This window comes from Falco peregrinus, chromosome 1 (assembly GCF_023634155.1).
Source record: "Falco peregrinus isolate bFalPer1 chromosome 1, bFalPer1.pri, whole genome shotgun sequence".
NCBI lineage: Eukaryota > Metazoa > Chordata > Aves > Falconiformes > Falconidae > Falco > Falco peregrinus.
In genome coordinates this window covers 23,768,715-23,786,042 of record NC_073721.1, presented here as the reverse complement: position 1 = coordinate 23,786,042, position 17,328 = coordinate 23,768,715, and the positions used below count along the sequence as shown (strand labels likewise).

The following is a 17,328-nucleotide window of genomic DNA, read 5'->3' as shown; positions in this document are numbered from 1 at the left end:
ATTGTAGCCAACAGGGAAAAAGTCTCTGACAAATATAATGGAAAAATAGATGTGGTGGGGAATACCATCACATCGTAATCTTAGGATCATAGAACAGTTTGAGTTGGAAGTCACCTTAAGGATCATCTAGGTTCCAACCCTCCTGCCATTGGGGTATCTGCAAGGATATGAAATAAAGCAACAAGTAACAGGTCTCAGAAGGGGACTTGTTCAAACAGATTCCCAATGAAAATGTTTGTCATTGAGCTTTTGTTCATATTTTAGTAAAAAAATCTGTTCTACCTTGGATTTTGAAGTCACTGTCATGGTTATACATTCACCGTTGCCTGAGGAGACAACACCAACAAACAAAAGCTGCTGTTATAAGGAAACAGAGTTATGCAAGTCAGGCCTGAATTTCAATAAGAAGCTCAAAGGCACTACCTCCTGTGATCAAACTTAAGACTCCTTCTTGGCCTGTGAGCTGACACGCTCCCAGATGGGCAACGTGGGCCTGCAGCTGAACTAGGGCTGAATTTGCAATTTCAAATGCTAGTGAGAAACTTGGAGTGAACAAAGTAGGGGACAGACTTCCAGGGGATGTAAATCAGTGATGTCCCATTGCAATTGGTGCAGACAGACTGGTCTTCATGTGATGAAGATTATAGCTTAAGGCAGCAAGATGAGGCAGTGATACATCTGCTTGTGCAAGGTGGCAGCACTGAACGAGGCTGCCCAGAGAGGCTGTGGAGTTTCCATCCATGGAGGTATTCAAAACCCATCTGAATGTGGTCTTGGGCAACTTGTTTGTAGTGATCCTGCTTGAGCTCAGGGGTTAGACCAGATGACACCAAGAGGTCCCTTCCAACCTCAGCCACTCCACGATTTTGGGAAGGTTGTGGCCACACTCCCCTCAGTATGGGTAAAGAACCAATCCTGACACCAAGGGTTTAGTTAGGTACAATGTTGACTTGCATGATGCTGGCTTAAGAAATCTCAGCCTCCAACATTCTCCCTCCTCTGCTTTTTTTCATGCTGCAAGATCACTGTCTCTTTACTTGGGGTGATATAACTACTTATAGGGCCACAGCATTAACTGGATCAATATAAGACACAGTTAAAAATAACAAGTTTTCTTCTTTTAAGAATTCTTATTTTTAGGGTTATTTTTACATGTGTGTCAGTTCAGCTGTGCATCTCCTGGCTTTGCTGGCATTTATGGTCTTAGCACATGGGATGATGAACAAGTGGGTTGGGAGAATGCTGGAAAGACACCAGCATATGATGCCTGGATCCAACATACCATATAACTGCACATTGACTTACACCATCTCTCACTGCAAGCAGAAATATCTGTTATTTGATAATAATTAATTAAAAAATCATGCCTCTGTCTTCAGTTGACTGTACCTCTTGGGTACTCTTCTTATGGGGATAGGCATGCAAAACCAAGTATGCTTTCTTTAGGTGCACTTGAGGAGGTTTAATGGTTAACCAAGTAAGAATTAAAATTGCACAAAAGTATATCCAGCAAGTCCTGCACAGGTACGTGTTCCTCAAGGGCTGGATGGCTCATTAGTACTACAGAGCCTGCAAGAAATAAACTAAATCAAACTAAGTTAATTATAAAATCAAGTGATTCCCCAAGAAGGGGAATTGTTCTAATTGTGTGGCTGCCCGTCGTTATTCAGGTCACCTTGTACAGCCCTGTCTCCTTTTCAGTGCTCTTACTCCCTGAGCCTATTCTGGATTGAAGATGCTGGGGCTGCAGTTTTCAGAGGTTCAGGTTTGCTAGTGGGTTATGGGTTAGTGTGCTGCTGTAGGACTGGGTTCAACACCTGCTCAGGTACCTACTCCCTGCGTGACTTCTGCATGTCACCTTGGAGCTGAATTTACTATTAGATTTAGATGGAGCGTAGGCACTTGTATTTCAAAATGGGATCCTCAAAGTTCTTCCTAACTGTAGACCTCTGCTTTGTGCCACTTCCCTGGACCACCTAGAAGCCTGCTCTGGCCATGTCCAGAATCCCCTTGGTCTCATCACCACCTAAGAGTTGTCACCTTCCCAGTCCCTGCTGCTGCTATCTGCAGAGCAGGTGCTGCCAGCCTGTGTTTTCCAAAGCCTGCTCCGTTAGATGTGCATCAGTGGCTTGGGCAGGGCAACACACTTCCCCTGCGTTCACACTGTGACTGCTGAGCAGCTGCTGTGCAGGCAAGACCCTTCTTCACTTCCCTGCACAGCTTCTGCAGTAGCAGAGAGCTGCATTTGTAGTACAGGTAGATAAGCAAAATTATCTATCGTGTCTTCAGGGCTCTGGAAAGAGAAAGGTAAGGTGTTAAACCGATTTAATGTGTTAGTGTATTCTGTTCCCAGGAGTTAATTATCTGCACATCACTGTTGTCTCAAGTGGCAAAGAGCAGGTGCTCTCCAGCTGCGTGTCTGCAGCCCCGAACGTGTGTGCATATCCATGCATGTGCTTGTGGCATGTAGGAAAACACACAGTAGTGTCCAAGTCAGTGTCCTCCTGCAGATGGAAATAAAGTTCTCTGTAGCTTCCTACGCTTAATTTCTGTGTACTGTGATGGCTCTGGGAGGCCTGGAACTCGTCGTAGGAGTTGCTGCTGGTAGTTATTCACAATTAATGCATGTTAAGAGAGGATGCAACACAGATTCTTTCCTAACAGGGCAGTAATTTGTAAACCTCTATTAAAACACTTGACAGTGTTTTCCTGACGAGATATTGTAAATGCTATTTAAAAAGAAGTTTCATAAAGAATCGTTCCTGGAAGCTGGCACTACTTATTGGCCCCATATTTCTTATTAATTTGTACTTAATTATAAAAAGAAACATCAAACATCATTTCCTCTTAATATAAAATGGGAGATTGCCACTGATAAGCATGCTTAAAATAAGCATCGCAGTCGTTACTTTCATATCCTAACTATAATAACAGACCATGGACACAAAAATGAACACAGCCAGTGCAGCTAATGGCTGAATCATAGCAACAGCATAAATTGATTTGTTTCCAGGTCTAAAAAAACTGGTAGAGAATTTATGTAATCTCCTAGATAAAAGAGGATTAAGGTTAATGTCTTAAATCTGGTCCTTATGCTCAAATACAGATGCCTGCTACTACCTTTCATGTGAATTCTACTTGTAAAAAAGTGATACTGAGTTAAGCTGGTTGAAATAAAGTCACATTCCTTCTTTTTATGCTTAAGAGAACCTATTGGCTGCTCTGTACTACACCAAATCATACCATTTACTACAGTCCAGTCACAATAGTGCATTCATGTGTGCTTTACAGTGTTTATTATTACTGTACGGTTTATGTTCTTTCTAGTGAACCTAATGTCTTAACTTAGGAAGTGCTGCATAGTAAGAAGTCTAAAACCAAGCTAGTTCTTTTCCTGACATAATTTCAAGTAAAAAAAAATAATTAGTGCATTCAACCTGCTTGCAGAATGAGGGACTGTTTTTCATACTTGTGAGTTATTGCTTGGAAATTGTCAAAATAAAGTGGATTTTCTTAATGATTTTTTAAATGTGTAGTGTACACTTGTTCCATGACCCAGACCCCAAGAAATTATATGGGCTTATGATTTGTCTTTATATATAAATTTTAATCCTGCAGTGTTTGCATATTGTTACTCTAACAGGCTGAGGTTTGTGAGAAACTGATCATTGAAAACATTTTGAAGCATAAAGCCTCATATTGTCTTCGCTTAAAGCTCAACCTTTGCAGATCTGGAATGTAATATATTCATTTTGCAGTGCAAAGAGCTGAGCATGTGCTGGATTAGGGTTTTGTTTGCAAATATTGCTTGTTGCTCTGAGTGCAGGTGGAACACTTCCTTTTATTTTAGCCAAATAATTCTCTGCTTCCTTACTGCACATAGTAAGATACTCCTTATTTAGGACCGCTCTGCCCTGCCGTCTGTAAGCAACTCAGACACAGAATGCAACTACTCTGCTGTGAAGCTTTCCCTTGCAATGCCTGGGAAATATATTCACCCTATTAAGACCCATTTTTCATAGACTATTTCTGAGGGAGAAAAACTGTATTAGCAGTTTGTAGATGTAACGGCAGACCTTTTGGTCTGCTAGTGAAGGTTAGCTTGTTTGGTGCAAAGTTGTGGGCGTGCCTGCGTGCGTTGTTGTGTGCCGTGTGGGACTTCTGCGGTGGCTTGTGGAAATGTGGGTGGTTGTGAAAGGTTACTTCACTATTTGTGATGGTATAGCTGTATTTCTGGTGAATGGAGTTGAGTACACGCTGAATTTTAAATGGCCCTGGTGTCATTAGTTGATTTAATCAGCTTAAAAAGTCTAGTGCCAGCCAGATTCTGCTATCTCTGAATGCCGCGAGCCTTCCCAAAACACAGGCACAGGGGGTACATATGTATTAGGCTCCTGAAGCAGTCTGTGTATTTGCTGTTAGTTTAAACAAAACTTTCTGCTTGGCTGTATTAATTCCTGTAAATATATATAATACCTGGTGAGGAGACCAGAACTTTCTAGTATTTTTCAGCCATCTCTGCTGTGACTGCAGTGTGTTTCAGAAAGGGGTTATGTTGGTCTTTAGGGCATCAGGAATTTCCCTACATTCTGTCTTGAAGAAATACATGGTGTATGTAATTACTTTTAGTCATTAAATCAGCCTATCAACTAGATAAATCAATGCTCATTACCTTACTACAGGCATAGCATGTGATGATTTTGCATGCATGCATGCATTTTACATGCAGTTACCTTGTAACAAAATGGAATCAAGACAAATATTCATGAATGATGAAGTAGTATTTGCCCACTAGCTGCCAATATGGAGATTCTGTATTCCTGTAGTCTGGATAAGGAACACAGTAATTCGTGAGCTAAAATTACAATATTCAAAGGACAGAAATTTTTCTCTGGGACTTTAAGGACAAAATTTACCTGTATTTTTAAGAGTTAAAGTGCAAGTTTTATGTTCTCTATGTCATCATAGCTTTTGACTGACAAAATAAATCTTTCTACTGCCAGAGGCTGTATTTTGAGCCTAATAAAATGAGGCTGTATTTGCATTTGTGATATTCTACAAAAAATACTTGTTCACATTATTATGTCACCATGTTTAATATAACTATTTTGCTAATCGGTAGAAAAAATATGCAGTGCTGTATTTTCTGTGTACCATGACTAAATATTTTTTTTTTATGACTGGTAATCTGCTTTATAGTTGCTATTGAACAAAGTATTTTCTGTCATATGGGATGTATACCATAGCACTATTTAACTGAGCATTTTTTTATAAGTGGGTGGTAGGGTCGCATCAACTTAAGTTCTAAAAAAATGTAAAAAATCTCTGAAATTCAGTTTCATCCCGGGTTTCCATCATATAATCTCTGTGCTGCTACTGGATTTCATGTTTATTAAGCATTTATTGGAAGGACAACAAACCAATTCTGACTAAAGTCTAATGAGCATTGTCTGACAGAAAAAGGCATACAGAAGTATAAATCTCAGGCTTATTCTACTTATGATTTCTTGTGGTCAAAGAAGTAACTTGGTAAAGCCAACTGAGAAAGTGAGGGAAGGTCATGAAAGCTATGCGGAATGTTGATGCTTATAAAATGTAAACCTAGATTATCCATGGCACTAAGCAACAGCAATTTCCATTGAAATCAATACTGGCCGGCCAGTATTTAATTAGAAATTTGAAGAGAATGGCCTGTAAAAGAAATGTCAGGTGATCTTGTAAGAAGACACACAGGTCAAAGTAAAAGAATCCCTTAAGAAGTCCTTAGGATGTGACGTCTTAATTTACGATAAGCTCTTAGACTGTCATACAAGTGTGTACGCCGCGTTTGCAAATAGCAGACCTGCAGCGCAGACCCTGACTGACTGCTGTCACAGCATCATTCCCAGCTGCTGTCAATGATTACATCACATTTATGACATACAACAGCATGCCAGGCGGGTAGGAGACACTGCCATTGCACTCTTTCCTTGTGTGTGTAAGTGTAATAACAAACCTGGTTACAGCACAACCTATGGGCATCTCTAGTGCTTTGGTTTACCTTCAGTCGAGGCAGGTAACCCAGGTCAGAGAAATGTACCAGTTCTTTTAACCCAGTCAAAACTTCTCTGAGGTTCAATAAAATTTTGATAAATGTCCCACATAGGTTTTCATCTCGGCAGTTGTAGTTACTTTCTGGTTGGGGTTCTGGTCATGGTTCAGGATTCTATGTCATGTAGGACCCAGTTTCCTGTGCAATCTGGGAACATGAGCTGAGTCCTGGCATTGGAATATTCCAGTGTCCCACGCTGAGTTTTTGATACTTACCCTGTCCTCTCCTCCTTGGCTGGCTGTCCTGTATCATTGTCTGTCCTTAGGAATCATCAAGCTAGTAATCCTTCCTGTATCAATGTCTCTTATCATACAGCATAACTTGCTTTCTCTTGATAAGTACTAGTTGAGAACTAAATCTTTTGTACATTGTTCTATGTATGCCATTTTACAGAGGCAGGCACAGAGAAGTGAAGTAACACAGGCAATATTATTTTATTATTATTAGACTCCCCACAGTGCGCCACTTATATCACAACAGTAAGTTGTTTTCTTCCTGTGAAAATCTTACTGTCTTCTTACAACATGTCACAAGAGGCAGGATTATAAACAGCTTTACAAAAAAAAAAAAAAAAAAAAAAAAAGGCAGGGTAAGGTCTTAGAATTGTATGGACTCGTGATTTGCACAACTGCACATTTCCCCAGCATTGCTTTTCTAACTCAGTAGCAGAACTTGGTAAAGAGCATACTCAAAAGCATCACCTGTATACAATGAATACAAAATTGCTTGATCCTTCTTGGATGTGAACCTTATTTGTTATTTACACATGGATAAGATGTATGCAAGCTATTTTTATTTTGTTACCCTCTGCTGGGACTAAAGAGGCATAACCCCCCTTGGCTGCATTAAGACCTCAAAGTGACAAATGAAATAACTCTTTTTACCACACAGGCTTAATTGCATCCAGCCTTGTGCCTTTGCCTTCAAAGGGTACAGGGAATAGTTGCTAGAGCAGTTCTTGAAAACCAGCAGCATTATATGTATTACTGCGTTTGTGCTCAGCTGCAGAAGCCTTGATGTCCACACAGAATGAAGAAACGGTGATAAAGTCACCTTTCCTGGTATGGCTCTTTGCACCAGCAGGATGCCTAGTGTGTAAATTAACATAGGGCTTACATATGACACAGATATTCAGTCCTTTGGAACTTTATATATATACCCATCCACCCCACCCCCTGCAGGTTCACTCGAAAGTTTATTTAGTTACCTAGGGAATTTTGGAGGTTGGAAAACCTCAGTATGGATGGTATGTAAGTAGATGGATAGGCAGCGGCTGGTTGAGAGTTTTTTGGATCTGCATTTTTGCAGTTAGATTTATGAGTGCAGTTTGGTGGCTTTTAGTGTCTAAATTCTTTAGGTTATCCAGTCTGAAGTCTGTTAGCATTAAACAGTACTTGACTCCAAACTTGACGCTTCCCTTAATCACCAGAGGAAGATACATCTGTTTGTGTCTGCTTTACTGTAAAGTTGGATCTGCTTGCTTTGCATATTTACTTGTGCTCATGGCTACAAATGGCCACGTGAATTACAGTTAAACAAAGAGTCAAGCCCTGCTGATCTCTCTACCCTTTGCAGGAAGAACTGGGACCTGATGCACAATGTCAGGGCACAGCTCCAGTGGCAGGTCTGACATGCTGCAAGTGCTCTTTCAACAAGTTTTCACTCAGAACTAGTGACAAAGATGCATTAATGGAAGTACACATTCTAAAGGTAATTCCATTTCCATTTAAGACACTGGTGCTTGAAAAGTTGTATACTTAAGATCATAAATCAGATAATCTTCTATGTACATGTTTAACAAAGTATTCTTATGGTAGCTTAACACACATTTAGTTAATTAAATGGTGTAATTATAACAAGTGCAGGAAACAGGCAGAATTGCTCAAGGCTAATTGGATTAAATTGATACTAAATACAAAAACAAACTCTATGAAGTTTCAGCAGTATTTAAGCTCTCAAACAATACAACACAGTTTTGGTATAAATCAAGCTGATGAGGAGTTACTGTATTTTGTACTACTCAGCATGGCGTGGTTGTATCAGCTCTGGTTTCGGCTACAGTAGCAAATTTCAAGCTGCATATGAGATAAAATGAGAGTCCTCTTGTTCTGTGTTTCTGGTAGACTCCATGTCCATTCTAGAAATGACATTGCATACAAACAAAGTAATGGCATTTCATACAAACAAATCAAGAGAAACAACTTCTCATCGTACTGCGGCAAGTAACAAAGAGAAAAAGAAAGCAGAAGTCCATTTAAAAGAAGCAAAAACGTCTTGCCAGATAATTGAGGAAGATACAAAAGATAATTGCATGTAAACTCTCTTACTGAGATACACAGGTTTTGCTCAGAATTAGAAGGGGGGCTGCATTGAAACAGCTTCTGCCTTAAGACTCTGCACACAAGAATTCCAGTCCAAATGTGAAGTTTTGCCACAGATTTCTCTGCACCCAGCTCCTGGAAAGGGTTTTACTCCCATTTCTGCCAGCTGAGGATATGGACTCATACCTGTTGATAGCTCTTGCCTACCTTATAGCATAAGGTTTTGCTCATCTTCAAATACTCAGTCCAACATCCATATTGCCTGTCAGACCACAGCATGGGACAATTTTTTTCCTCACCTATTTACCAATTAGTCTCATTTCTAGTTATCTGCATAACTATACATTGCGAGGCTTCAACTCAATGCAAACCCATTGGCTACAATGAATAGTGACTGCTTATCATAGCATAATTCAGGTTGGAAGTTTCCTCAGGTGGTCACCCAGTTCAGTCTTCTGCTAAGGTTAGTTTAACAACTCGGGACAGAATATGCTTCCGCTTTTCTTTAGCATTGACCTGGTTGGCCTCCTTTTTACATTTGCTGCCTTATTTTTTTTTAAGCTATTCCTTAGTAAGGGCTTCTTGGGCATACCTGCTTCTTGGTTTCTCAGTAGTCACTGAACAGTATCTCCGGCTGTAGAGGTTAAAATGAGTTTATGGTTTGTAAGTTTTTTGGTCAAAGACTAAAAATACCATAAATGTGAAAAAACGTAACCCTCACTTTAGCATTTGGCAATACTACCTATTTACATGTAGCTTGGCTTGAATTGGACCTGGATTCCACTTGTATATTTTTATTGACCTTGTACTGATTAGTTGGAATTTCAGCTCCATTTCTGTTGCTGATGCCAGCGAGTGGGAACTGACACCTGGTTTTATTTTAATAGGAAACCAAAAGCCTCCACGCATATGCTTATTTCTTTGTGAGCATACCCACTCTGAAAAGATATGGTTTCTACAAACATTTTCATGCCCATTCTGACCTTCTGAATGATATACTTTGCAATTAAAGTACCAAGGAGCTGCTGAAACAAAGTGACATCTTGCCACCGAGACCTGAAACAACTCCAGTAATCCAGCTGTCTTCTGATGATGGCATGCAGTTTTGGCATTGCAGAGCTTTTTGACTGACAGTAGCAGGAATTGCAGTCAGTCAGACTTGTTTCCATGTAGATTTACAACCGTTTTTCTTTTGCTTAAAAATAATGTTCGGCATCACCTCAATGTGTTTTAAGAGTTTAATCTATTGAGTAACGTTTTCATTTGTTGCCATCCCTCAATAAGAAACTGTCGTCTTTACATACCAGGGGTCACTGGTCTGTGATCCTACGTGCAGAGGCAATGGCTATTCCCAAGCCTGTGTGACAGAGAGAGGTTTCATACAAACATCCAGTTGTTTGATGTGAACGAGATCTGCTGAAAGATTACTGTTACCTAATGGGCTGTGAGAGCTGGTAAAGCACAAAATTTTATATACTTACATATTTCTGTTCCACTGGTGTGTCAGCCATGCATAAAAAACTTACTAATACTGAAAAACGGAAGGTCTTCTCTAATGCAACTTTTGGCAGCCTGCCGTGCTGAAACTGGAAGTCTGGGTATGCCATGGTAGAGATGTGAGATGATGAACCTCGTGTCTGTCTATGTGCAGCCACAGTTTAGTTACTGATCTGTTAGAGCAGCCACATATACATCAGCCCAGACTCCTCAATGTCTGTACCATCTCAATGACATAAACAACTTGTGTACCACAGCAGCTACTCTATACATTAATGACCTTCCTTTGCCTGTTCTTCCAAAAATCAGGCAATAATGGGTTCCTGTTCACATCCCAGCTATGGCATCACCAGTTGCTTTTGATACCTACAGGTAATAATTGGTGTGTAGTGGCAGTACATCCCTCTGAAATGTTTTCTACTAGCTAGATAGAATTATGTCTGCAGTTCGGCATCAGTGAGCCCTTGGAAATTTCAGTCTGCATGGTGGATAAAGGCAAATGATCATATTCTTCCATTGATGCAGTTACTGAATTATGCTGGCAGCTCAGAATCAGTGACTTCACTTCTTTCTTGAAGTTGCTATTTAGGAAACCATAGATAACGGGGTTGACACAGGTGGAAGCCATAGCTACCAGGTGGCACAATGAGAAGATCAGATTGTGGTGGCAAGGAGAAATGATTTTGTAATTCCAGTCCACAATGGTGTTGAAAACATGCAGTGGTAGCCAGCAGACAGCGAAAGCAGCAACCATGGATGCTAACAAAATATTTATCCTTCTCAACTGAACTGCTCGGTTGCTATATTCGCTCTTCTCAAACATGTCCTTTCTCTTCTGTAGATGTAAGTAGATACGCAGGTAGCAAAGTATGATGAAGAACAGTGGGATGCAATATTGCAAGAGCAGCAAAGCTGTGGTGTAGATAAGCCTGTGTTGCTCAGAAGGCCACGAGTCAATGCATATGGCCTTGTCAGTGGAAAAATTCATGATGTGTGAGAGCTGCTCATACAAATCATTAGACAAGATGGATGTGGTCAAAAAGGGCAGGGACATGAGACATGCTAAAGTCCAAATTACTCCAATTCCTAGATAGGCTTGGGAGATACTTGGCCTCCAGCCAGTCGGGTTTATGATGAGCTGGTGTCTTTCCAGAGCAATAACAACAAGGGAAAGAATTGACACTGTCACAGATGCACACTGAGTGAAAGAGGTCATTTTGCACATAACTTCTCCAAATATCCAATAGTCCATCATAGTGTAAACAACAGTGAAAGGCAGACAGACAAGGCACATAAACAAGTCTGAAATTATTAAGTTGGAAATTAGGATGTTGGTGACATTGGCCTTTTCCTTCTGCCTGGCAATGACAGCAATCAGACAGATGTTTCCTACAATGCCTAGGACAGTCTCCAAGCTGTAAGAGGTGGCCAGAAAGACAGTAAGGTCAGTGATATTCCTGCACTGATTAGAAATGTACATGGGGAAGCTTCGGTTTGAGCTCCAGTTCTTACTGTTCAGGAAAGGAAAACCATCATTAACAGCCCTTGTCTTATTCATCTTGAACCCCAAAATATTTATCCAAAAAGGTGGTAGTCAAACAGAATCCAGTTCTTCTGGAACCAACCTAAATAAGGCTTTATCTGGTCTGTTTAATCGTGGAAGTTCTAGGTGTATCTGCAAAGGAAAGGAAAAAAAAGATTGCTTAGTTATGCTACAAGAAATTAGTCAAAAAGGTAGGGGGTAGACAGGGAAGAAAACAGCAGGGTTTCTGTGTATATTCTGCAGCTTCTTTTTATATAATTTATCAGATCATAAAACGGAACCCTTTGCTAAACTGTGGTATGGAAGTCTGTGCAACTTTATTGAATTATGACTGTATTTACTCATTGTAAGGTTGTCCCATGGACTTAAGAACATCTTCATTTAACTCAGTGCATTATCCTGAACTTCACTAATGCAGTAGTGATTCAAGAAAGCTGGATCCAAACACACTTGTGGGTAAAAATTGTGTGTAATTCTGGTTTTGCAGGGTTCTGATCCAAAACAGAGCAGAACACACATTGTGGGGCTGCATTTACCTTCAGTTGAGCCAGACATCAATGTCAAAAGTAAGGCATGTTAGATGCATAAAGCCAACACTAAAATATCTTATGTGAGTTGATCTATGAAATGCATTTGTGATTGCAGCCGGAACTGACATTTGCTTGAGATGATCACCTTGCAAAAATTCAGGCTCATATCCTCAGGAGGCATAACATGGGACAATTTTGAAAAAGGTTAAAATAATTCAAAATCATTTCAACATTTTTCAGCTTCTACACAGCTGTGATAGGTCATGGGAACTGCAGTCCAGATTTCCTGCTTTCCCATTCTGGATGAACTCCAGTGCCTGTGAAGAACTGATGTCTCTGGGTGGCTAATGTGGCCACGACAAGGTTTATCAGCTATATAGTCCAGTCTCCTCATTTTGGCTTTAAGAGTAGGTGATTTTGATGTCTCTTAATTCCTTGTGAGAGACTTCTTATTGATTCTGTCTCAGCATAAGTTTGCTTTCTTTAACCAAGAGAATTCAAGTGTTGTAATAGTATGTACTGTCTCCTGGGTGCTGTTCCTGCACAGGCAGGGGAGCCTGCTGCCTAACCACTGCTGCAAGCTCCAAGCTAGGATTTTCAATGGGGTGTCAGGGAGCTGGACCCACAGCGTTAACTGGGGCTGCACACTTCTGGAAACCTCAGCCCTAGGGCTGACTGGGCTCTACCAGATGGCTCCTGCAAGGCTGTTGTGATCTGCCGTAACAGCGCCTGCTTAATAATGCTGACCCTGGAGCCCAAATCCTCCATGTCCAGGAATCATAGGAAAAAAATCTGACTCTTCTGGGAGTTCTCTTCAGGCCAGAGGCAGTTTCATGCTGTACAATAGCTTGTAATGTGAAAAGTAAGTAAATACTTGAGGAATGACGCTGTTTACTCATTGCATGACCCTTTCCTCAGCAATAAAATGCCACTCAAGTTTGTGGGGTTGTGAAAAACTTCTCAGCTTCAGAAAAACAAGTGGTCAAGATATGAATACATAAATAAAATGGTATAGTGAGCTTATCACTTTGTTTCAATAGCATTTTTGCCAGATGTCTGCATGCATAAAGGTAACCTGTACTGCACAGAAAAGCGCCCCCCATCCTACAGTTTTTTGTTTGCCTTGTCTTCTTTCTGAATTGAATTGTATGCTTCTAAAGATGTTGCCTCTCAGGAACTAATGAAAGCAATAGTGCACGGTAAATAAAAAGATGCTTTGGAATCATTGTTCTGCTTATCAGCAAAAATTAGTACAGTCAAATCTTTTGTTGCTTTGCTAGACCTGCTGATTTACCTGTCTGTATCTATCCATATTTCTGTCATCTGGCTGTATCCATCTGTCTGAGACAGTCATGTGAATAAAATAGTAACCTTTTCTTCCTCTTGTCCTTTCATTTCCTTAGTAGTTTAAATCTTGATTAGAGGACAAAGGAAATTTTCCAAATTGTGGATGTAGGTATGACTCTTTAGGTCCACTCACTTTTGTGTTGTTATTCAAGCCCTGTAAACTGATTTATTTTCTGGAACTAGAAGAAGAGGCAATGATGAGGTATGGATTGCTCAGTCACATATGGGGAGGGTGCGGTGGCCTATTTCAATGTGAAAATTGATATGGAATGAAAAACCATCAGCCAGTGCCTTAGCTTTTAATGATCGATGGCCAGTGGAGATGCTAGAAACAAAACAGAGCAAAGGGATCAGCAGCCTGTAATATTATTTGGTACTAAAGGAGCTCAGTCTTGGCATTTGGACAGAACAAACAGACTCTGCTGTAAACAAACACGAGCTTTTTTACTACAGCCCCAGCCTAGTGTCCTTAGCTACGGTATCCTTGACAACAAACACATGGTTCTCTCTTGCTGCTTGAAAAATGTGTGCTGAGTTATTACAAACATCTGTGCCCCACAGAGTAAGCTCTCTCAAGGGTCCCAGACAGTTTTGGACATGTTGAGGCGCCACTGAGAACTACTAATGGTGAAGCAACCAAAGAAAGTAGCGGAGCCACCTGAAAAGCAGGAGCCAGATCCCACAGCTCTAAGGGGCACACTCCCAAGGAGAATGCCAAAGGCAGAGCATGGCTGTGGCTTATTGCAGATGGCAAACATGGGGATAAAGAGCATCTCTGAAGGCTCTGCAATGCCTTCTGTTGGGTTAGGAGTTTCCTCTCTTTTAACACCTCACATTCCATGGTGTCTCACACAAGGTGACTGCCAAGCACTTCTTGGGCGTTCATTCTCATGGTGCTGCCCAGAGGTAAGTAAGGAACTATCACCCTCTTACCATAGGTGACTCAGAGAAGGAGGCAAGTTGTCCAGTGTCTCAAGGGAACCTGTGGTGCACTGTGCAGTACTTAAAACTCTCTGCCAACCTGGTGTCTTGGAAAAGTCAGAGCCTGGATTACCTAGGTCCATAGTTCTCTGGACCTCTTATACTGGCAATCATAATGTAAAAAGAAGTTCTAGAAAAACAGAAAAATAACTGTTGTGGTGACATTATGTATCCTGTCATGGTATCCTTGGGTGGCAGATTCTCAAGGTTAGTCACTGCCAGTGTGTTATCTTAAGGTGTTTAACTGCCATTCAGTTTCGTCTAAATTAAGAGCCAGTAATAAGCAAAGTGTACATTTTCTGTTTAGATATTTGAATCAAATGTTAGCTAATATACTGAATCACCAATGCAGTAGGAACAAGGATGTTAGTCCCTTCACTGTATCGAAGGTTTGTCAATTACCCAGTGAAATACAGCAAAAACTTTATGGGCTAAAACAACCAGCTTTTGCCTCCAGAGAGTGAAGCAATGCTTACTTGGCTTGTAGGACTGAGAAGCACGTCTCCTAAATCAGTTTGCTGATGGAGTGGGGGAAAAGTTAGATAGTTTTTTTGTTTGCTTTTTTGTTTTTAAAAAGGAAAGAGTCATTCTGTTCAGAACCCTTAATGAACTTCAGGAAAGCAGTCAGTAACAAAAGCTAACGTGCTTGAAAAGTAAGGGTTTTCTTTTCTAATTGATGCAGCATGAGACAGTTTCTCTAAAAACTAAGTGTCAGAAAAGTCTGCAGCAAATGAACAGGATACAGAAGGAAAAAGAGAAGGAGCTTTCAGATTTAATCTTAGTGTAAGTTCTATTCCTCACATCTTTTGCAAGCATTCATCACTCTGCTGCCTGTGTTGGAAGCCAGGAAGAACAACGGGCAAGGTTTGAAGGGTTTGTCTTGGTGAACAACATGGCCTCCTAAACTAACAGATGTCACTGAGGTTGTCTCAAAAAAAGGAAGCCAAGTAGTCAGTTTGAAAGACTTACCTCAGGGGGCTATACATTATTTCCCAGAAAAATTCCTCAAAAGGAAGGGAATTCTGCAGGGATGGGTCAGGGAAGAAAATTAAACTCTCAGTGGATTTCAGGGAGACCGCTAGACGGTAAGTGTGCCCAAGCACTTAATGCATGACTGCCTTTTTGAGACACCTCTGGACCTGAAGACATCCTATGAGATCCTTTATAAAGTCTGTTTTCCTGGAGGCCAGATAAAGCAAGAGACTCCTACTGATGCCGTGTTCTATGTGCTCACTGGGAAAGGGCGGCTCATTCTTGCAAAGCTAATCATGATCGTCCCCTCCCTGCACCAAAACCCTATCTCCATAGTTGTGATGGACAGTGTGGATCAATTTCCACATCAAACATAAGTCAAAGAAAAACAATATTTGTAGTGTTTGGCTTCATTATGTGGTACTTAGAAGCAATTGCTTATCTAGCTTAGAACTTAACTAGTTGCTCAAGCCATGTTTGCTGCTTTCAGTCCATAAGAATTCCTGACAGAAGCGATTCCTAAAGACATGAAGTGATTGTATTACTTCTTTAAAGAGTTATGGTGTTTATCTGAAGTAAAGCAGCTATCATCTGCCTCATGTAAACTAGAAACAAAGGAGCAGTGGAAAGGTTTAAGAGAACTCTGAAATTCATACTGCAGATATTAATAGAGGTGGTGGTGACTGACTAACAGCCTGACCAACTCCCCTTTTTGCTGGCAGTGACGTTATCTCAGTAAAACAGATTTACCCTGCTTAACCTTACATCCTAGAGAAAGGTTAAAAATTATTTGGCTATCATTACAGGTTCCCAGGAAGGGAACACTTAACTAGAAGAAGAAACCTGCCACTAAGTACGCACATACATCCTACAGCAATGTTAAATCCATAAGGGATTTGGCACAATGAAATTTAATGGTGGAATCTTCATCTTTGTTTAACTCTGTGTTGCAAAAATGTTGGGAGCAACTGTCTCAGGTCATTGAAAAAGCTATATATGTTAAAATTTCTAAAACCTGTATAATTAGGGTATGGAATGAGTTGTGTGTACTAATATGTTACAAGTCTATAACACCGGGGATAGTATAAATACCCAGGAAAGTGAGTATTTTTTCCCCTCTCACATCTGCATGTTCTCAGAAGGAAACCTTCTAAGGGCTATGAACTTATATTACGAGTTACCCTTCTCCAATCCTGCAGAAATCAGGGAGGTTTTGCAAAAGCACCTACTCCAACTTCTGCTTAAATTCATAATAACCTTTCCACCCACTCCACCTTTTATTTTCTGGTGAAATTCATAACAACCTTACCAAAGACACGGAGCCAGCTCACAAAGGTAAAATGTGACTAGCAGGTCAGCAGACTGGAGAACAGTAATTAGTCCCCAATTCCTCCAGAGTAAAGGCCATTGTGACTTGACCTGTACCCAAGAGAAAAAAATAATATTTTTACAAAGGTACTCTTTACTAAAGGAGATGGTGAATCCATAAATCATTGTAATAGACACATTAGCAGACAGACAGTTAGGATATATGGAGAGTGTCATGATGTGTGTGGCCAGAAACTGCAAGGGCTGGGTGAGGAACAAGAAGTCTCAGGGGCTAGGAGATAAGTGTTTTCCAGTGACCAGTGGTAACCAGGAAGGCTTTTTGTCACACTGCAAGGTGGCAGGGAGCACACCTGAGCCCCAAAGAGCCCCCAGAAGCTGCCACCTCCTTCTTGCACCCTGAAAGGTTGCAAAGCTTTGCTCGTAGGTACAAAGGTTGGGCCTGTCATGACAACTCAGACTGGATTCATTCAATACAGTCAAATACAGTTACGTCCTTTTTTTTTTTACAATCAGAAGTGATAATTTGAATACAGAGATCTGAGCTTTTATCAGTCTGAAATAGATAATTTAGAAAATCCTTACCTGTTACTGACTGAGAAGATGACTGCTGTCACTGCACATTTCTGTCTTGGAAGAAAGAAGGAATGCTGTAGCAGCAAAGTAAGGTTGTCTGTGTCCTAGCAATCCAGCAGAGAAGCTCTCCTCGCTGTTTCTGTA

General features: G+C 40.6%; 1 protein-coding gene across 2 annotated transcripts; it reads right to left on the bottom strand.

Moving 5' to 3' along the window:
- Nucleotides 1-6,501: 6,501 nt before the first annotated feature.
- On the bottom strand, nt 6,502-17,324 carry NPY4R2 (neuropeptide Y receptor Y4-2). 2 transcript variants are annotated; one of them, XM_027794132.2, is made up of 3 exons: nt 17,194-17,324; nt 16,592-16,701; nt 6,502-11,584 (listed from the first exon to the last, which is right to left on the bottom strand). In XM_027794132.2, exon 3 carries the CDS (start codon nt 11,465-11,467, stop codon nt 10,334-10,336), a length of 1,134 nt encoding a protein of 377 aa, XP_027649933.1. In that variant the 5' UTR covers nt 11,468-11,584; nt 16,592-16,701; nt 17,194-17,324; the 3' UTR covers nt 6,502-10,333. The 2 variants fall into 2 exon arrangements, with proteins under 2 accessions (XP_027649933.1, XP_027649934.1); XM_027794133.2 differs by lacking the exon at nt 16,592-16,701 and having other exon boundaries at nt 17,194-17,312.
- Nucleotides 17,325-17,328: the final 4 nt, after the last annotated feature.

What these genes read in the sequence shown, in the direction of transcription:
- NPY4R2 (XM_027794132.2), bottom strand. Translation starts at nt 11,467, where the DNA reads ATGAATAAGACAAGGGCTGTTAATGATGGTTTTCCTTTCCTGAACAGT.